General features: G+C 41.5%; 1 protein-coding gene across 1 annotated transcript; it reads left to right on the top strand.

Annotated features, from left to right (window-relative positions):
• The first annotated feature begins 6,764 nt into the window (after positions 1–6,764).
• Positions 6,765–21,776, top strand: LOC142651697 (leukocyte elastase inhibitor-like). Its single transcript, XM_075826705.1, has 6 exons — positions 6,765–6,929; positions 10,226–10,360; positions 12,369–12,486; positions 13,199–13,341; positions 16,172–16,330; positions 21,375–21,776. The coding sequence occupies exons 1-6, from the start codon at positions 6,765–6,767 to the stop codon at positions 21,774–21,776; spliced, it is 1,122 nt and encodes a 373-aa protein (XP_075682820.1).
• The last annotated feature ends 254 nt before the right edge of the window (positions 21,777–22,030 follow it).

Here is a 22,030-nt window from a genome sequence, read left to right as displayed (position 1 = left end):
GGGCTCATTAACGGCCTCAAATCCCTGAATGACTATAGGTCTAATGAAGGTAAAATACATTTTCCGACCATAGAGTTTTACGAACTACCAATAGGATATAAAATATATACAAGTTATAAAATATTTGGGGTCCAACTGATAGGTCATAAAACATTCTGGTGGGAAAATCTCTTTTAGACCACTTTCACATGGCAGTATTTTGCATCAGTAGTTGGAAGTCAAAACCAGAAGTGAGTCCAAAACATAGAAGAGGTGCAAATCTTTCCATTATAGATTTTCTCTGTTTATGTTCCATTTCTGGCTTTGTCTTCCAAATACTGATGCAAAATACTGACCAGAATACTGCCATGTGAAACAGACCTTAGGCCACTTCCACATGGCAGTATTTTGGTCAGTATTTTGCTTCAGTATTTGTGAGCCAAAGCCAGGAGTGGAACCTACATAGAGAAAAAGTATAATGGAAAGATTTGCCCCTCTTCTGTGTTTTGGACCCACTCCTAGTTTTGGCTTACAAAATACTGACCTAAATACTGCCATGCAAAATTAGCCTAAGGCTGGATTCAGACATAAAGTTTTTGCTGCAGTTTTGATGTCGTTTTTTGGAGCTGAACACAGGAGTGGATTCCTGCCTTATGCATGAAGGCTTAAATTACACCTAAACTATGGTAAATCTCTAATGCAACCTCCATAATGAATTACAAAATACCTTAGATTTGAAAAGATTTCAAGTAGAAGAGTCCACTTTATTACAAATACAAATCTATTTATTCTTGTTATAGAATAGACTACATGCATGAAACAGTCTATTTTATTTAGTTGCTTATTTGATACAAAAATACTATGTTTCTTTAGTCATATGAAATGCAAACAAGATCTTCAAGTGCACGTCTAAAATGACTAAGAATAGTCCTGGTAAAAAAGTTTATGGGGTTATCTGTGTTTTCGTAAAAAAAATTACCTGCAAATTGCGTTGTTTACTGCAAAAAAAGCGAATACTTACCTCCAGCATTGCGGATCCACAGTCCCCTACCGGTCTCTATTTGCACTGGCTGGAGCTGTGATGTTCCCTACTGGCACCTGACCGTTTTAGTCAATCAGTGGTCACAGTGAGTTTGGCACATGACCACTGCAACCTGATTTGCTGCAGCTGTCACATGCCAGGACGGAATGTCACAGCTCCACCCAATGTAAGCAGAGACTGGTGTCGGACCGTGGACTGGCATCCTTGGCAGAGGATTAGAAGGTGAGTATTAGGTTTTTATCATTAAACAACACCATTTGTAGGTAAAATTAAAAGGTTTAAAAAGCCTTGATAACCTTTTAATAAATAGTGATTGTGCAAGAACAATATACACAGAAACCCACAGATGTATATATAGAGCGTTCTTTTGCCTCAGTGCAAAATATATAACAAAGCCTCCCACCTACCATGTGCCATTTACAATACTCCTGTCCTCTTTTGTGGCAGTGAAGCCTTTGGGCCCCCTCGGGCACTAGGGCTCATATTTCCACTGCTTTGTCTGAACTTTCTATAGCTACACCAGTGTGTGTGTGTGTGTGTGTGTGTGTGTGTGTGTGTGTGTGTGTGTGTGTAAATATATATATATTTTTATGTGTATATATACATACATAAATACACATATATATATATACATATATATTTAAATATGTAATAAACTATGCCCTATTATATGCCTTAGAAAAAAGTCTAAGGCGTGTGATACCTCTATAACAAAAATAAGGGATTATTTACAATACATATATTTCTGTGGCATGTGGCCACCCCTAAGGGGAGCAAACCTGGGGCAGATTCATGCATGCAGTTTTCCCCACTGCATTTCACAAAAATACACCAGGGACTCTAAACCGTACAGTTCATTACTGGCCTATGTGGATCCATGCATTTATCATTTCCTATTTTCTCATGGGTCATAACCTGAACCTGGCCTAAAATGTCATTATCCACAGCAGCGGCAGTTATTACATAAGCTATGTGTACATGAACAATGTTTTTATTCATGAGCTACTTTAAAACCATGCACTCCAATTGATGGTCTATAAGGTTTATGACATAAAGCTCAACCAGTTGTTTGTGTATTTTTATGGAGAGCATGTCTGAACAGCTTTTCTGAGGACAGTGACTTAAGCCCCCCTCATTTTAAAACCCCCCTCTGATGACAGTTAGGCCTCATGCACACGACCGTGCAGTATTTACTGACCGTAAATACTACACGGACGGGAGGCGGACCGTGCTCACATTATAAAGTATAGAAGCATGGTCTGTAAATGCCCAAAATTGGACATGTCCTATTTTTTGCGGGCCATTTGTACGGCCCAGACACACACCTGTAATTATACGGGAGGGTGTCCGTGGCCGATAGAAATAAATGGGTCAGTATTTTAGCCGCAATTACGGATGCATAATTGCGGATAAAAATTACGGTCGTGTGCATGATATGGCAGATATGGCGGGACATGGCAGGTCGTGTGCAAGTTTTATGGCAGATATCACTGATGTGCCATAAAACTTAATAAGCAGAAAACCCCTTTTTAAATTCAGAGTGGCTTCAGGTGAGTATTAATATATATGATCCTGGAACATAGTTTATTGGGTAAATATGTGTGGTTACTTGAGGGGGTACTTTATTTCTCCCCGGCAGAAGATCCTTCAATAAATGTCATTTCATGTGCTTTGTGCTTCCAGGGAAGGTGTTTCAATACTATTGTTAGTGCGGGAACTCTTGTAAACTTTCTAAGCTTTAGCAAAGGGCGTAAAATCTTCTAAAAGAATTTCCATTAAAGGAACCACCTCTAATGAAACCTCTTTCAATATTTAGTTGCTCATCTGACTTTAACATGCTGGCAAATTCCTGGGAATATTATTTAAATACAATGACATAATAATGGTCATAAGGCCTTGTACACGTTTACCCTATATAAATTCCTTGTAAGGCCGGATTCACACGAGCGTTTTGCGCGCGTTGCACTTCCCTGTGTCATCAGTGTTGGCTGCGTGGCTGCGTGATTTTCACGCATATGCCATGCTTATGACACGTGGTTTTGAAGTTCAGAAAAATAAATGAAGGAAGTGCTTTTATTTTTACCTTCATTTCTTTATCTACGCTTGCACGAATCACACGCGACACACGGAAGAGCTTCCATGTGCCGTGCGCGATTTTCACGCACCCATTTACTTCAATGGGTGCGTGATGCGTGAAAAACAGCCAAGTATAGGACACGTCGTGAGTTTTACACAGCGGACATACACTGCGTGAAAATCACGGACTGTCTGAACGGCCCCATTCACTAACATAGGTCCGTTCGTGTGAATAAGGCCTAAGGCCACATCTTTAATTGGAATTTAGTTTTGGGCTCCACATTGTAAAAAAGAATAGAGGAGAACTAGAGAGGGTTCAAAGGCGGGCAACTAGATTATTAAATGGGATGGAAGGTGTCGCTTAGGCCTTATTTACACGAGTGTAGTTCACGTCCATGATACGCGCGTGAAAATCACGCACGTCACACGGACTTATGCTAGTCAATGGGGCCGTTCAGACATTCCGTGTTTTTCACACAGCGTGTGTGCGCTGCGTGAAACTCACAGCATGTCATATACTTAAGCGTTTTTCACGCATCACGCACCCATTGAAGTCAATGGGTGCGTGCAAATCGCGCTCGGCACACGGAAGCACTTCCGGGTGCCGAGCGTGATGCGCGCTACAGTAGTGCTACAGTAGTAAAATAAATGCATGAAAACAGAAAAGCACCGAGTGTCATAATGATGGCGGCTGCGCGAAAAGCATGCAGCCACGCATCATATGCTGACGACACACGGATATTTTGCGTGTGCAAAACGCCACGTTTTTTGCACGCGCAAAACGCACACGCTCGTGTGAATCCGGCCTTACAGAGACAAAAAACCCAAGCAGTTGACCGCATACGGTTTTCAAACGCAACAAAACCGCATCAACGACTCACCGTGTGGCCTTACCCTAACTGTCATCTTTTAAAAAGAGCCGGTGTCGTGATTATGGCATACTCAGGAGTTAGGAAAATATTCATATCCATTTTGTCCTAACTCCAATAGTAATTTGTTTTTCTCACAGAGGAAATTCAGCGGCACTTGTGACCTAGGGTCTTTTCAATTGCATTTCTTCTAAGTTACACCTTCCCACACAGATAAGGTTTATGACTAACAGATGTTGACCTGGATAAGCACTGATGTGGATCATTCTCTGGGCTTATAAGAATTACCATAGGGTACCTGATACACCAAAGAAATATTCTGCATAATCCATATTCATAGAGGTTTTTATATGATGTGGTAATCGGGGAACCCAGCTACATCAAAATGTGTTGTTCCCTCATCTTTATTTTATCTTGAAGATACAGAAATTAGGGAACTCCTAAACTAATACATCCCACAACCCCCTTGTTTGATATGCATATGTGCGCACCTATATGACGGCTTTGATGAGTCTGTTATTAGTTCTCTGGCTTGTGCGCAAGGAAAGATGTCAGAGTTAGAAAATTCCTGAGCCCTCAGAGATTGTTAAAACAGTCTAATAAAAGAGTCAAATGCAATTAGCCTTGACACCTCTAACACCTAGCTGGCCCCTCAGTGACATTAGAGGAGGGGAAGGGGATGGGCACAAAAAGAAAAGGCTTTAACATTTGTCTGTTGGTCATTTCTTAAGGATCAATCTAATTTAAGATTAGTCCTGGTTTCTGCCTTCCCTAGGTGCCGGATTCTATACCAAATACGTGAGTGTTAGGTTTCTAGTTTCTTTCCTTTCATTTTAAGAAACTGTTTTGCATAATATAACTGTATGCTATCTTTATTTTTTTTATTATTTAGGCATTGTGACTTTTTACATCATATAACTACATTTAAAGGTGTTATGTGGGGACTGAAAATTATTAGCAGTTTACTCACTGAAGTATGTGAGTACACTCGCTAATATACATTCCGGTCCCCTGATTATGAGATTCTAATAGATTTTTATAGCGCTGGTGGGGGACCGGGAGTCTAGTTGCACAGTCTTCCTTCATGACGACATGACTCTTCTTCATGTGACCGGCCTCGATGTACTCTATGTAATCGATGTAGCAGTAGTAAATCGATTACATGGAGTACAGCGTGGCCGGTCACATGAAGAAGAGTCATGTCGTCATGAAGGAAGACTGTGCAACTAGACTCCCGGTCCCCCACCAGCACTATAAAAATGTATTAAAATCTTATAATCAGCGCGACGGGGGACCGGAATGTATATTAGTGAGCGTACTCACATACTGCAGTGAGTACACTGCTAATACTTTTCGGTCCCCACATAACCCCTATAATAAGTTTTTTGTCTTATGTTCTTAAACTAATGCATGTTTTAAAGCTTGGTACCTATAATGCTACATTTTAAAGGCAGATAATTGTTTGGGGAACAGTACTTGATTAACGTAAACTGTGATCATATGTGGAGATAAGTGAGGGAGTAACTTAAGGCTTCCTGTAAGGCTATGTACATACAGGGCAGATACACTGCGTAAAAGCACACAGCATATCTGCCCTGGGCGCCTCTGGGAATTCCGGCCTAAAAACCTCACCAAATTGAGGTGCAGTTTTTCGGTGGGTTTGACCGCTGTGAAAAAAATAGATCAAAAAATGGTCAGGCTCACCCGTAGCCATGGTGATGCGTCGATCTAACGTCCTGCAGCCCAGCGTCCTGGGATGACGTTTCATCCAATGTTACCGCTGCAGCCTGTGATTGGCTGCAGCGGTCACACAGGATGAAACTTCATCCCTGGGAGGATGGGCTGGATGCAGAGGGTTCTGAGTGAGTATAATCTTTTTATTTGTTTCTGAGTTGCGATTTTTGTGGCGGAATCACAGCTTGTCAGCCGCAAAATTTGCAACATCTGCTATGTGTTGCAGGTTTTACCTCCCCATTAAATTCAATGGGGAAAACACACAACAAAAAAGCAGCAATTCCATAACATAAATTGACATGCCGCAGATTGAGAAACTGCACCACTGGTCTATTTATGAACGGTCTTACTGCGTTTTTTTTTACGCAGGGTGCGGATGAGATTTGTTCAAATGTCATCCACTTTGCTGCTACTGTAATACGCTGTGGATTTGCTGCAATTAAATCCGTTGGGGAAAACAGGAGAAAACAGCTGCCTCGTTTCAGACGTAAAAGCTCCTCCTCGTAATATGCGAGGCGTCTGTGACGCTCGTAAATCTTGAGCTGCTCTTCATTGACCTCAATGAAGAACGGCTCAAATTACGTTGCAAAGAAGTGTCCTGCACTTCTTTGCCGAGGCAGTCATTTTACGCGTCGTCGTTTGACAACTGTCAAACGACAACGCGCAAATTACAGGTCGTCTGCACAGTACGTCGGCAAACCAATTCAAATGAATGGGCAGATGTTTGCCGACGTATTGTAGCCCTATTTTCAGGCGTAAATCGAGGCATAATACGCCTCGTTTACGCCTGAAAATAGGTCGTGTGAACCCAGCCTTAGAGTGCTAACTCTTGAAACAAACCTTAGTGGTGGCAGATTCGGCTTATTAATAGTGAGTATAAGATATAAATTGGGAGATTTTAATTATTTTATACAGACCAGATGGTTTTTGTATGGGTTAGGCCTGTCACACCTACATGCAACGCACACTCCAGTGAGGGTGTTCCTGAAAATAATGCTGAAATGAAATAACTGTATGAATATGTACCATCTGTACTTCCTTTGCAGGTCTGGCAGCTGTTGGAGATGGACATATGTGATGCAAACAACCATTTTGCGACTGATGTGTTAAGAGAGATTGGTGGAAGTAATGTGGCTCAAAATGTTGTTTTTGCTCCTCTGAGCATAATAACCGCACTTTCAATGGTATATCTAGGAGCTAGAGGTAATACTGCTGCACAGATAGGCAAGGTAAGTTATAAAAATGTATGTACTGTGTTTATGTCAGATTATAGCGAAAAAATATACACCTAAAAAAAAACAACAAATACCCAAATTAGGAAAGTGTATTTACATTGTAGTACTTGTTTAAGGCTTCAAGCACATGACCGCATTGATTTTGCGGGAAGCAAAACCACGGGCCCGTTGCAGTCCATCGGACACCAAAAAAAACTTTGCTGTGCATTCGTGTGTCATTGGGACTCACAGATCCACAACAATTCCCCAGTATTGGTGAATACGCAAATCGGGAACATAAAATGACTTGTCCTGACTTTTTGCTGTCTGGATTTGCATGAGGCCATAGAAATTAATTGGCCTGAAATTTATCTGCAAAAATGTGTATAAATTGCGGCCACTAAAAGCACGGTCGTGTGCATGAGGCCTGATAGTTTATTAATTCTTCTTATGGAGGGGCAAAGCACATATTTTGTCCTATTTTTTTGTTTTTTTTCCCCACGGCCGTTGAATCTCACACAAAAAACGTGGGAATAAAATGCTGCCTCGTTCAGACGTGGCAGAATTGCTATGGAATTCCACTGCGGACAGTCCGCAGTGGAATTTTGCAGCAGCCGTTTTTACATTTGTTTCTATACATTTTTAGGAAAGTTAGTTCAGACGTTGCGGAAAATAACTGTGCGGAAATTAGGCTGCGGTGCAGAATTTTCCCTCCGCAACATGCACATTACATTGCGGAGAAGAAGCGGAATTTCACTGCAGATTTCAGCCTTTGCAATGCAAAAACTGAAATCTGTGGCAAGTCCGCTGTGATATCTGCAACATCTGAATTACCTGTCAAATATGCAAATGTTGGTGCAGATTCGTTGCGTAATTGCCCCGAATCTGCACCAACATTTGCAGCGGAAAAATTCTGCCATGTCTGAACGTGGCCTTATTGATTTCAATGGGAGGTCAGAGGCGCAAACTGCTTAAAGGAAGAACATACCGCCTTTTTTTCTGCTAGGGGCCAAAATCTGCCGGGAAAAAAAAACACCTATGTCTCCCATTGAAATAAATGGGGGTGGTTTTGGCAGTTTTTTGGCGCTGATTCTGACGCGGTTTCCGCATCAAAATTAGCATAAAAAACTCTGTTTTTCATCCCTTGGATATCTCATCAATGTGTGATCAGTGGGACTCCGACTGCTGAGACAAAGATGCGATTTCAGGCCCAGCATACAGACAAGATCACACTCTGTTTGGTAAAACTTCTCAGTATCGTGCGGGTTCCTACAGACAAAATCCCACCAATCACACTTTAAGGGCTGATTCAGACGTGCGTGGCGTTTTCGCGCACGCAAAACACGCAGCGTTTTGCCTGCGCAAAAGCCACTTACCTGCTCCGTGAGGCAGCATCATATGATGCGCGGCTGCGTGCTTTTCGCGCAGCCGCCATCATTATGACACGCCATTTGGATGTTTGTAAACAGAAAAGCACGTGGTGCTTTTCTGTTTACATTCATCCTTGTGACAGCTGGTGCGCGAAACAGGCAGTTCGCACGGAAGTGCTTCCGTGCGACCTGCGTGATTTTCACGCACCCATTGACTTCAATGGGTGCGTGATGCGCAAAATACGCAGAGATATTGACCATGTCGCGCTTTTTGTGCAGCGGACAAACGCTGCGCAAAAAGCACGGACTGTCTGTACTGCCCCATAGACTTGTATTGGTCTGTGCGTGGCGCGTGAAAACCACGCGGCCCGCACGGATGCAATACACGTTCGTGTGAATCCAGCCTAAGGCTGGGTTCACACAACCTATTTTCAGACGTAAACGAGGCGTATTGTGCCTCGTTTTACGTCTGAAAATATGGCTACAATACGTCGGCAAACATCTGCCCATTCATTTGAATGGGTTTGCCGACGTACTGTGCAGACGACCTGTCATTTATGCGTCGTCAAACGACGACGCGTAAAATGACTGCCTCGGCAAAGAAGTGCAGGACACTTCTTTGCAACGTAATTTGAGCCGTTCTTCATTGAAGTCAATGAAGAGCAGCTCAAGATTACGGGCGTCAAAGATGCCTCGCATAATGCGAGGAGGAGCTTTTACGTCTGAAACGACGCAGCTGTTTTCTCCTGAAAACAGTCTGTCTTTTCAGACGTAAAAGGTACCCTAATACTTTAAAGTACAGAAACTTTTTAAATAGGTTAAATTTTCCACCACAAGAAGTAATTACATATCTGCCTCTGGCAGGGCTTAATAGCAGCAGAGAGATGGCAGACCTGGGAGAGTTTAGTATGACTTCCAGGCTGCCATGACAACCATCAGCACAATGCGATCACATGGGGCCAATGGTTTGATGGAGGTGGCCACACCCTCTTTCTAACGGATTAGATGCCCCGGTCATAATTGACTGCAGCATCTCAGTGGTTAGACGGCCAAGATCTGAGTTATTGCCGATCCAGCCATTGCAGAAAAATTTATCAAAACTAGTGCAAAGCAAAAGTGGAGTAGTTGTCTATAACAACCAATCAGATTCCACCTTTCATTTTGCATAGGTCCATTAGAAAATGTAAGCAGAAACCTGATTGGTTGCTATGGGCAACTATTCCACCTTTCCTTTGCCTATTTTCAGCCGTTTTTTGGGCCGTAAAGGCCATGGAAAACGGCTGAAAATATGGGGGCTGAACGCCTCCAAACATCTGCCCATTGATTTCAATGGAAAAAACGTTTTTTTTTTTTACGGGGCCATTTTTAAAAATGGCGCGTAAAAAAAACGCCCCGTAAAAAAGAAATGCATGTCACTTCTTGAGCAAGTTTTTGGAGCCGTTTTTCATTGGGTCAAAAGAAAAACAGCTCCAAAAACTGCCGTAAAAAATGCATCACAAAACGCCTGATGCATAAAAACCGGCTGTAAATCAGGGGCTGTTTTCCCTTGAATATCAGTCACAAAAACACATATTATAAATGTGTTTATTATTGAAATGCATGTAATTTAAAATGCATTAACCCACCATGAATTAGTAAATCGGTAAATATTCCTATTTTACTTTATAACCTACTAACATAAAGCGTTGCCTGCAGCAAAGTGTGATGCTAAAATGTTCTACAAGGTGAATAACTCCGCCATGGAGTTGTTTTAAACAGAACATTCACCGCAGCTTATACTTTAGTTGGAACTTGTAAATTCCAAGAATCCTTCCAGACTAGATCACAGAATTCCCCCAGGGCGGAGATGCAAATGAATTTCTATTCACTTCCTTATTTACTCCATAGACATTTGGTAATAATAATAATTACTGGTACTAATCAATTATGTTATTATTTCAGGCGCTTCATTTTAGTGATGTCAAGGAAGTCCATTCCAATTGCAAAAATCTATTGAGGGATTTAGTAGAAAATGAAGATTATACACTGATGAATGTCAACAAGTTATTTGGGGAAAAGACTTTTCAATTCCTTCAAGTAAGAAAGTCTATTGATATTTTGTAGTAATATTTTTTATCAGATTTACATGTTGTAGCATTTTGAATGAATAATTGAATGAATGAATGAATGAATGAATGACTGTTAATCTAATAGACTGATAAATAGAGTAAGGCTGGGTTCACACGACCTATTTTCAGACGTAAACGAGGCGTATTATGCCTCGTTTTACGTCTGAAAATAGGGCTACAATACGTCGGCAAACATCTGCCCATTCATTTGAATGGGTTTGCCGACGTACTGTGCAGACGACCTGTCATTTACGCGTCGTCGTTTGACAGCTGTCAAGCGACGACACGTAAAATGACTGCCTCGGCAAAGAAGTGAAGGACACTGCTTTGCAACGTAATTTGAGCCGTTCTTCATTGAAGTCAATGAAGAGCAGCTCAAGATTACAAACGTCAAAGACGCCTCGCATATTATGAGGAGGAGCTTTTACGTCTGAAACGAGGCAGCTGTTTTCTCCTGAAAACAGTCTGTCTTTTCAGACGTAAAAGCCTCTCTTCGTGTGCACATACCCTCATAAGATAAATCACAGTTATATAAATGTGCATCATGTGTCACGCTACAACACCATAGAGCCACCTATACCAGACTTGGCTCTGGTTACATTTGTGTTGAAAGCCACCGTGAAAGTCAATGGTCAGTTTGGATCTGTTGGAAAACAAATCGATCACAGTGCCATGACTTATAAACGGCAGCCATGATGCTAGTGTGAACAGAGCCTCACATGGAATTGAAAGCTTACTGGGACATAGTAACTGTGTAGCTATTCCTAAAGTAAGGTATGTTTGCTGATTTCTATTGCAGATATTTTTGGAATGGGGTTTCTAAAAATCTGCCAATTTGCCACTTTTAAAAATACCCTAAGACTTATTAGCATGACTATACTGAAATACGCTGAAAGGGCATGTCTTATTTAGACAACCATTTTCCATATGCCGTATTAGGGCATATGGACATCATGGAAGGAATGGTTTTCCACTAAGTCCCCATTTATTTGCATGTAATACTACATATAACCTGCAGGGGAAATATATTTCTGACCCATGGCAATCAGCTGATTGCTGTACCGACTTCAATTTTAAAAGGGTTGTCATGATGAGACAGCCCTTTTAATATATGCCTCTAAATACAGACTCATTATGCTTCTATTTAACTCTGAATTTAGGGTATGTGCACACGATAACGTCAATTACGTCTGAAATTACGGAGCTGTTTTCAGGAGAAAACAGCTCCTGCTTTTCAGACGTAATTGCTCGTAATCGCGTTTTGCGAGGCGTCAATTACGGACATAATTTGGAGCTGTTCTTCATTGGATTCAATGAAAAACGGCTCCAATTACGTCCCAAGAAGTGTCCTGCACTTCTTTGACGAGGCTGTTATTTTACGCGCCGTGCTTTGACAGCGACGCGTAAAATGACAGGTCGTTGGCACAGTACATCGGCAAACCTATTGAAAGCAATGGGCAGATGTTTGCCGACGTATTCGAGGCTTTTTTTCAGAAGTATTTCGAGGTGTAAAACGACTCCAATACGTCTGAAAATAGGTCGTGTGAACCCAGCATTATATACACGCTATATTAGATCAATAAGGCCTATTGCACATTATGTTACGAATATCCGCTCTACTGTCTGGATCACAGCATGACGGAGAGTGGAATTATTCTCTGAACGAATGTTGGCCGACTCTACATTGATGAAATGGGGAAGTAAGAAATACAAGAAAAACGAAGGATTGGTGGGGCCATAGGGCGGGCCAGTTAAATTAACCATTGTCCATCTGAAAGTTATCATGCTTAACTTTAGAGTGTGGTAAGGAGCTTTCTGTAACCCCTACCTTGGGCACCAAATGAGCGTGTCCTGTCTTCTATACAGATAACAATAGGACTTGCTGCATATTTAGAAATGTGGACTGTTATTTATATGTGTATTTCACTGTTGATATTATAAACATCCTTTCCAACTTAAATCATATCTTTTCTCAGGAGTTTTTGAATGATTTACAGAATTCATATGATGCTGGTTTGGAACAAATGGATTTTGTGAATGACCCAGAAACATCAAGGAAATACATTAATGACTGGATTGCTCAACAGACAAGAGGTGTGTTTAACATTTTATTTATAGCATTTTTATTATAGGTGATACGTATTTGTCCCTAAGGGCCTGTTCAAGTCAGCGTTGGCTTTCCGTTCCGGGGTTCTGTCGGAGGTTTACATCGGGTGAACCCCGCAACGGAAAGTCAAACTGAAACCACAGCTTCCGTTTCCGTCACCATTGATATCAATGGTGACGGAAACATTGCTAATGGTTTCCGTTCGTCACCATTCCGGCAGGTTTCCGTTTTAACGACGGAATCAATAGCGCAGTTGCAAATATTTGTGGTACGATAAATTTCTTACCGTAAATTTTACGGAGCATGTGGATGAGATTTGTTAAATCCCACTCACTTTGCTGCTACTGTATTCTGCTACGTATTTTCCGTCCGCAATTTTGGATGGAAAATACGCAGCAATTCCGCTACTTGTGGACGAGTCCTTAGAAGTGGAGAACAGCTACAAAAAGGGTCTCTTTGGAGGACCCAGCATGTCCATGCATTACACAGATTGACCATTAGTTTCAATGGACTCAATGTAACGGTAAGGCCACACGGTGCGTCGTTGACGCGGTTTTGTTGCGTTTAAAAAACGCATGCGGTCAACTGCATGCGTTTTTTGTCTCTGTAATGCTGCAGTTCTGTTGCGTTTTTAAAGGAAATAGTTTATAGCCAATTGCTACGGTGAAAATGTCATAATGAACGATTTCTTCTTTACAGGGAAAATTCAACAGTTGTTACCAGATCAATCAGTTTCTACAAACACAGCATTGGTACTCGCAAATACATTATATTTTGCTGCAAACTGGACAAAACCATTTAATCACATGAAGACTTTTAAGGCTCCCTTCACAAGATTGTCGGTATGCCATATTTATACATATAAGAGTTAAAAATCCAATAGAGATTCTCAGTAGGCATAATAAATTACTACAATGTTTAGAATCATGAAACATTTCGTAAACTCAATTTTTTAAACTCCATGAACTCTTAGGCCCCATGCACAGGAACGTGCTTTTGCGGCCGCAATTCCCCCGAAAATCCATGGGAGAATTACAGCCCCATTCCTTTCTATGGGCCCATGCACACGACCGTGGTTTCCAAGGTCTGTGCATGGCGCAGGAGCCTGGACCGCAGAAAGAAGGACATGTCTTATGTCGCCGCGTGGAAACGGAACGCCGTTTTTCACAAATGTTTGTAGGCGTTCAGCCCCCGCATTTTTACCCATTTTTTGGGGCGTTTATGGCCCGAAAAACTGCTGAAAATAGCCTGTGTGAACATATACTTAAAATTCTCTCTTATATTACCGACATTTGACATAACTGTAAGTCGGTAGGAGGGTATGAAGCGGGCTCACAAGCTCCATACACCGTGGGTGGCAGCTGTAGATTACAGCAAACACCTCACACTAACAGCTGGGATTGGAGGTAACAGATCCCGGCTGTTTACTTACTTAGATGCCATGGTCAATAGCGACCGTGTCACCTTGGGGGAGCACCCGGATCATGGGGGGCTAATGGTTTCAAGGCAGCTTGGGGAACTAATGAAGGCCCCAGGGTCCACCATCTTCGTGCTCCTATAAAGCCCTACCAAAGGCATGGCTTAATAGGAGCCTATTAAAATCACAATACACTACAAAACATAACAATTGCAGTGTATTGTACCAGCGATCTAACGATTGCTTGTTAATGTCCCCATGGGGGGAATTTTTTTTTTTAAATAAGTAGTTAAATAACCTTTTTAGTAATGTACAAAAAAAAAATTTCCCCCTAAAGTACAATGAAAAAAAAAAACATAATTGATATCGCCTTGTCTGTAAAAGTTCAATCTATTACACTATAACACATTATTAATAATCCCGCAGAATTGCTGTTTTTTGGTCACCTTAACTTCCCAAAAAACGTAAACAAAAAAAGTGATCAAAAAGTTGGATGTATCCCAAAATGATACAAAAAAAACTACAGCTTGTCCCGCAAAAAATAAGCTCTCAAATCTCTCCATTTTTTAATAAATTGGGGCAGATTTACTAAGATGTGTAAGTTTTAGACAGTATAAACTTAGACAAGGCTGTCAGAAGATGCACCAAATTTATCACGCTGTATGATAAATTTAGTGCATCTAACTAGACTTACTAGACACTTTTCTCCTCCTATACCACCATTGATTTAGCTTAATTTGCGACACTATTTTGTGCCAAATCTTTGGCTCATTTTAAGCCATGCCCCTTTTTTGCTAAGCACTACCCCTTTTCAGAACTTTTATTTGTGTCTAGAGAGATGCAAACATCTGTTCTAAAAGGAAATGTGCCAAAATGCACATTAATAAATCTGCCCCAAAGTAGTAAAAACATAAAAAAAATATAGATAAATTTGGTATTTCCGTAATCGCATTGACCTGCAGAATAAATTTAACATGTCAATTATACCGCACAGTGAATGCTGTAAAAACGAAACCTTAAAAAAGACCAGGGAGGAATCACTGTATTAGGCCTGATTTACACGAGCGTGTGCGTTTTGCGCACGCAAAAAACGCTGCGTTTTGCGTGCGCAAAAGGCACCTAACAGCTGCGTGTGTCATCAGTGTATGATGCGCGGCTGCGTGATTTTCGCCCTCATTATGACACTCCGTTTGGATGTTTGTAAACAGAAAAGCACGTGGTGCTTTTCTGTTTACATTCAGAGTTTGACAGCTGTTGCGCGAATCACGCAGTTCGCACGAAGTGCTTCCGTGCGGCATGCGTGGTTTTCACGCACCCATTGACTTCAATGGGTGCGTGATGCGCGAAAAACTATGGCTTTTTGAAGCTGGGAAGAAAAAACAAAAATGAAAAAAAAATGGCTGCGGCGGCAAGGGGTAATTATGCTTATAGGAAACTGTATGTATAGACACCCCAAATCACTAGAGACTATACATATATACATGTATATTAATATAATAATAATTTGAAAAAATTAACAGTTTATTTTAGTGCGAATCTGAGAAATTGAAAACATATTCATTAAAATATGATTTGTTTTAATTTTATGAATTTGAAAAACGATTTTGTTTAACAATACATTTATAGGTGGAAATATATTTAAGGGCCTGTTCATATCACCGTTCATTTCCGTTCCAGGGTTCCGTCGGAACTTTCCGTTGGGTGAACCCCGCAACGGAAAGTGAAAGTGAAAGCACAGCTTCCGTTTCAGTCACCATTGATCTCAATGGTGACAGAAACATTGCTAATGGTTTCCGTTCGTCACCATTCCAGCAGGCTTCCGGTTTTCCAACGGAATCAATAGCGCAGTCTACTCCGCTATTGATTCCGTTGGAAAACCGGAAACCTGCCGGAATGGTGATGAACGGAAACCATTAGCGATGTTTCCGTCACCATTGCTATCAATGGTGACTGAAACGGAAGCTGTGGTTTCAGTTTCACTTTCCGTTGCGGGGTTCACCCGACGGAAACCTCAGACGGAACCCCGGAACGGAAAGCGAACGGTGATGTGAACAGGCCCTAATATTTACGTCTACTCCCCTGTCACACAAATATGGACTGTTTTGCATTGCGCTGTTTGATAGGTACCAGCTACTGTACTTTGATGGTAGACATATATTAATAAACCAAATACAGATTGGCGTATAGTTGTCATGCCTTTTATTTTATGGAACATATAATCTAGTTATTTCCTTATGTCTTTAATTATTTTTCAGAAAGAGCAAGTAATTGTAAATATGATGTCTATCACTACTTACTTCAACGTGAAATACATTAAGAACCCAGGCATAAAGGTTTTGGAGCTACCATACGGTGTATCACAAGACTTCATTATGGTCATAATTCTTCCCGATAGTATTTCTGTCTTGAAACAGGTAAGTCAATGAAGAGACAAGTAAATACATCATTTTATTAATAACTTACAAATATACATTTAAAGGGTTAAAGACATTTATCATATGTCAACTAGTTAGAGAGAGAGAAAAGTGACAGCTGGAACCCCCATGATTGCTTTTTCTACGGGCGTTGTACGGTTGCCGCCCAGCGCACAGAAGTGTCTCTCCACGCCTAATATTAGTTTGTGCGGAAGAGTATACCTGGACTGACACTTTAAATACTTCGTAGAAGAAATGGCACCGTTTAAAAAATGCTCACAATAGCAAAAAGGAAAGGGAGATAAATTGAAGGCATCTTGTGATGCAAGAGTTATATGGAAAACGTAATTTCTGCCATTTCTCCTAGACAAAGTAGCCATTGCTTACTCTTCCTGTTCGTGTGCCATCACCACTCATTACTATATACAGCTATTTTTCTGACATATGGAAATCAAAGTTAGGGTATGTTCACACGGCTTATTTTCGTCCGTTTTTCGGGCCTTAAATGGCCGAAAAACGGGCGAAAGATGCAATGCAGAACGCCTCCAAACATCTGCCCATTGATTTCAATGGGAAAAGCGGCGTTCTGTTCTGTCGGGTCGTTTTTTACGCGGCCTTTTTAAAAACGGGCACGTAAAAAAACATCCGCGAAAAAGAAGTGCAGGTCACTTCTTGGGACGATTTTGGAGCCATTTTTCATAGACTCTATTGAAAACAGCTCCAAAAACGGCCGTAAAAAAAGCAGCGAAAAACGCGAGTGGCTTAAAAAAACATCTGAAAATCAGGAGCTGTTTTCCCTTTAAAACAGCTCCGTATTTTCAGACGTTTTTGAGTTTGTGTGTGCACATACCCTTAAAAGGCTTTTCTGCCTCATGGTTCATAACAGATAGTTCCAATTAACCTTCCAATTGTCCTTTTTTTTTTTTTTTTTCGTTTTTTCACCATCGTATTCGAAGAGTCAAAACTTTTTTATTTTTCCGTCGAGGACTTGTTTTTTGCAGGACGAATAGTATTTTTGAATTGCATCATTTTTGGGTGCATATAATATATTGATTAACTTTTATTAACTTTTTTTTTTTAGAGGGGAATTAGAATAAAACAGATATTCCAGCATAGTTATTCGCGTTTTAAATTTACATCGTTCACTATGCGGCGTACACAACATATTACCTTTATTCTATGTGTCGGTATGATTACAGGGATACCAAATATGTAGAGGTTTTTTATGCTTTACTATGTTTGCACAATAAAAAACCCTTTTAGAAAAACATTATTTTTTTTGCATCATTGCAAGAGCCGTAACTTTTTTTTATTTTTCCGTTGATGTAGCAATATGAGGGCTTGTTTTTTGCAGGGCAAGGTGTAGTTGGTACTATTTTGGGGTACATGGGACTTATTGATTAAGTTTTCCTTTATTTTTTTGATGGGAATAAACAAAAAATAATTTTGCCATTGTTTTTTTGTATACCGTCCAACCAGCCGTTTAATGAATGTACTAACATCGTGGTTAGACTTGTAAGGGTATGTTCACACGCAGTGACCAAAAACGTCTGAAAAAAACGGAGCTGTTTTCATGCGAAAACAGCTCCTGATTTTTAGACGTTTTTGTAGCAAGTCGCGTTTTTCGCGGCGTATTTTATGGCCGTTTTTGGAGTTGTTTTTCAATGGAGTCAATGAAAAACGCCTCCAAAAACGTCCCAAGAAGTGACATGCACTTCTTTTTCGCGGGCGTCTTTTTCCTCGTGGGAACAGAATGGGCAGCAAGCAATGGGCCGATGTTTGTAGGCGTAATGGTGCCGTTTTTTCAGGTGTAATTCGAGGCGTAAATCGCCCGAATTACGCCTGAAAACACTGCATGTGAACATACCCTTATGATTGCGGAGATACCATATATGTGTATTTATTTTTTAGACTGTTATTAAATAAAACCACTTTTTATGTAAAAAAGTGGTTTTATTTTTAATGTAATCTTTTTTTTTTTTTTTTTTTTTATAAACTTTACTCAACTGGTTTAAAACATTTTTTTAAGGCCCACTAGCAGATTTCACTATGCAATCTTCTGATTGCAGATATAATGCTTTGGTATACTTAATATACCAAAGCATTATTATTGCTTATCAGTGTAAGGGGGGATTCACACGAGCGTGTATTCGGTCCGTGCGGGCCGCGTGGTTTTCACGCGGCACGCATGGACCAATACAAGTCTATGGGGCAGTACAGACAGTCCGTGCTTTTTGCGCAGCGTTTGTCTGCTGCGCAAAAAGCGCGACAGGTTCAATAACTCTGCGTATTTCGCGCATCACGCACCCATTGAAGTCAATGGGTGCGTGAAAACCACGCAGGTTGCACGGAAGCACTTCCGTGCGAACTGACTGAAACAGCGCACCAGCTGTCAAAAGGATGAATGTAAACAGAAAAGCACCACGTGCTTTTCTGTTTCCGAACATCCAAACGGAGTGTCTTTGCGATGAGCGAAGCCGGACAAGCGAACCGAACTTCACCGGGTTCGGCCGAACTCGTTTTGGCCGAACCCGGCAAAAAAATTATCGGTACGCGACGTCAGGAGATAGTCACTGTTAAACTGTTAAAGTTAAAGTTAAACTGTTTCAGCACCATGGACAGTGACTTCTGATCCCAATATACGTGAACCTGTAGAAAAAAATACGAAGTTCTGACTTACCGATAACTCCCGGCGTCTTCCTCCAGTCTGACCTCCCGGGATGACAATTCAGTCCAAGTGACAGCTCCAGCCAATCACAGGCCAAGCACAGGCTGCAGCGGTCACATGGACTGGCGCGTCATCCAGGGAGGTGGGGACCGATGTCGAGAGGCGCGTCACCAAGGACGCGTCACCAAGGACGCGTCACCAAGGCAACGGCCGGGAAGTTCTCGGTAAGTACGAACTTTTTCTTTTTTTTCAACAGGTTTTTCGATATTCTGTTCGGCATTCACTGTCGAGGGTGCTGAAAGAGTTAGCTCTTTCAGCACCTTGGACAGTGACGGGCGTCGACTAGCCTCATCTCTATGATGGCGGCTGCGCGAAAATCACGCAGCCGCGCATCAGACACGGATGACACACGCAGCTGTCAAATGGTTTTTGCGCGCACAAAACGCAGCGTTGTTTGCACGCGCAAAAACGCAACGTTCGTGTGTATCTGCCCTAAAACTGACAGCCAATCTATTAGGCCATGCCTCTGATGGCAGACCTTGGGGCCTTTGTTAAGCCTCCGGCTGCCATGGTTATCCATCGGTGCCCCACAATCGCGTCTCCGGTGTGCCCATAGGGTGACAGAGAGAGCACCCTCCCTCTGTCAAACACCTTAGATGCCGTGGTTGCTATTGACCAAGAGGTTAAACTGCCAGAATTGCAGTCCTCTCCAATTCAGGCAGTTGCAGCAGGGGCCGGCTGTGTATAACAGCCTTGCTCCTGCCACTGATCTTGTGGGTACGGTGGCAGTAACCACGAGCAACGAGTGATGGATATATTCATCACGATGCGGTAACTACAACCAGCATGTGATGGATATATACATTTGAATATACGCAGACTAGGTTAGCACTATAAACAGGGCTATGAGTAGTGTAAGTTCTGTCTTGAGGGTATGTACAGGAGTGTATTAGCAAGTCAAATCAGATGACCAGAGTATTCAAGGGTTGGGCTTACATTTGAAACCCCTTTTCACAGCTCAATGGGGAAGTTTATTAAACGCTCTGGCTTAGAAAAGTTGAAAATGCGGCAAAACTTGCAATTTGCTGGAAAAAATATTGACTTTATGGTGAGAACAGCTTAGCAAAAGTTGGCAGGGTCACCCACGGCCCGTCAAATTTACAATAATTTATGCCAAAAAGTGGCACAAGTTATAACGCAAATATACTCCAGCTCATAGCTGTCATGATCCGTGGGAATGTGGACCCACTAGGCCGCACCGCCATTGCGGAGTAGCAGCCGGCCAAACAACAGTCTATGCAAAGTCCTAGCACAAGAGTACCTGAAATAGTCCAGACAGTAGCAGAGGCTTAGGTGCAGATGGAACTAGAAGGTAGATAACGCGACACGTGGCAGATGATATCAAACGTGGCAGATGACACCTGACGTGGTGAATGAAGGCAGGCGTGATAGGTGGCACAACATGACTCCAACACTAGTTAAGGCTCAGGAACAAACACAGCACGGGTTACAGGTAGCAGGGCACGGGGACACTGGAAACAGGATAACACTAAGGGACCATTTGCGAAGACTAACATGGGAATACACAACAACGCTCAGACAAGGAGTGAAAGGGCAGCGCCCCTTTTATAGTCCAGGATGATCAGGGGCTAATTTGTAATAATCTTCGTGTGCGCACGCTGGCCCTTTAAGGCCGGGAGCGAGCGCGCGCACCCTAGAGGACACTGCAGAGCAGAGCGGAAGTGAGTGCTGCCGTCTCCTAGGAGGGAGATGCCGACCAGCACTTGGAAGTCTGCGGTCGCGGCCGTCGATGGGTGAGTGGGGACGACGGGTCGCGGCCGTTACAATACCTTTACTAGATTTGACTTTCTAGTACACGGACGGCCAGAGATGTGCCCAATTTTTTCAGGCATGCGCCAACTTAGTAAATTAGAGGCATCTTACTTCAATGCTATTCAGATTAAGACTGTTGTATGAATAAATTACCCCCAATGTGTTCAGAACATGGAAATGTTCCTCATTACATCTCCAATTTTAAGAAAAGGGTGCCATTTCACTTTTTGTCTGAGGCAGCAGAAAGGATTTAATTGATCACCCCTGAGTGTATTAAACATTTGGAAAGCACCAGAGACGTTCCTTGAAGCTCCTGGGCCCAAATGAAAAGTATGTAATAGGGCTCCCCACCTACCATGTGCGATTTTTAATTGTGGTGTCTTCTTATGTGGTGGAGTAGCTTTGAGCCACCACAGGCAGCAAGGCACTGGGGCAACTTCTATCTCTGCCTCCATATCTAGTGTTATAGTATGTGTGGAAATACCAAATATAATATAAAGGATTGAGTGATTTACATAATTTAACCATTTATTCTTGATACAGGTGGAACAAGATATTTCACTGAAAAAATTAAGCACATGGATGAGCGATTCAGATATGAAAATGATGAATGTATTAGTGCAACTACCGAAATTCAGAATTGAGAAAAGCTTCTCAATGAAAAACATTCTTTCAACCTTTGGAATTCTGGATGCATTTAGTCAAACTAAGGCAAATTTCTCAGGAATGACAAAGCAGAGCGATCTGTTTGTGTCTGAGGTTTATCACCAGACTTTTCTAGAGATTAATGAAAAAGGAACTGAGGCTGCAAGTACTACGGCATCTGTCATGTCTGTCCGCAGCTTTCCTAGTGAAGAGGTAAAAGCTAATCGTCCCTTCTACTATTTCATAAAACACAAGAAGTCCAACTGTATATTGCTATCAGGAATAGTGTATGATCCTTAATAAAATAAATATATGTTTATGACTGTTATCACTTTGTAAAATTTGGTCAGCTCAAATAAAATGTATTCTGTAATGTATATAATTTATTCATAGATATTTTTTTTTAATAAACAAAGTTTTTTATTGATACAATATGTTTCCAATCATTACAAACAGCAATGAAACATTACAAATAGAGCGCAAAAATTTGGATCAAAATGTAATTACACATAAACAAAAAACAGTAAAACAAAATCCTGTCCAAGGCATGTTAA

Source organism: Rhinoderma darwinii, chromosome 5, assembly GCF_050947455.1.
Source record: "Rhinoderma darwinii isolate aRhiDar2 chromosome 5, aRhiDar2.hap1, whole genome shotgun sequence".
NCBI classification, from domain to species: Eukaryota; Metazoa; Chordata; class Amphibia; order Anura; family Rhinodermatidae; genus Rhinoderma; species Rhinoderma darwinii.
The sequence above is the reverse complement of the archived record's forward strand: the minus strand, read 5'-3'. Positions and strand labels throughout refer to the sequence as shown.

What these genes read in the sequence shown, in the direction of transcription:
- LOC142651697 (XM_075826705.1), top strand. Translation starts at nt 6,765, where the DNA reads ATGGACATATGTGATGCAAACAACCATTTTGCGACTGATGTGTTAAGA. An exon ending in CTGCTGCACAGATAGGCAAG is followed by an intron (nt 6,930 to 10,225) that starts GTAAGTTATAAA and finishes TTATTATTTCAG; the next exon opens with GCGCTTCATTTTAGTGATGT. An exon ending in GTATTTCTGTCTTGAAACAG is followed by an intron (nt 16,331 to 21,374) that starts GTAAGTCAATGA and finishes TTCTTGATACAG; the next exon opens with GTGGAACAAGATATTTCACT.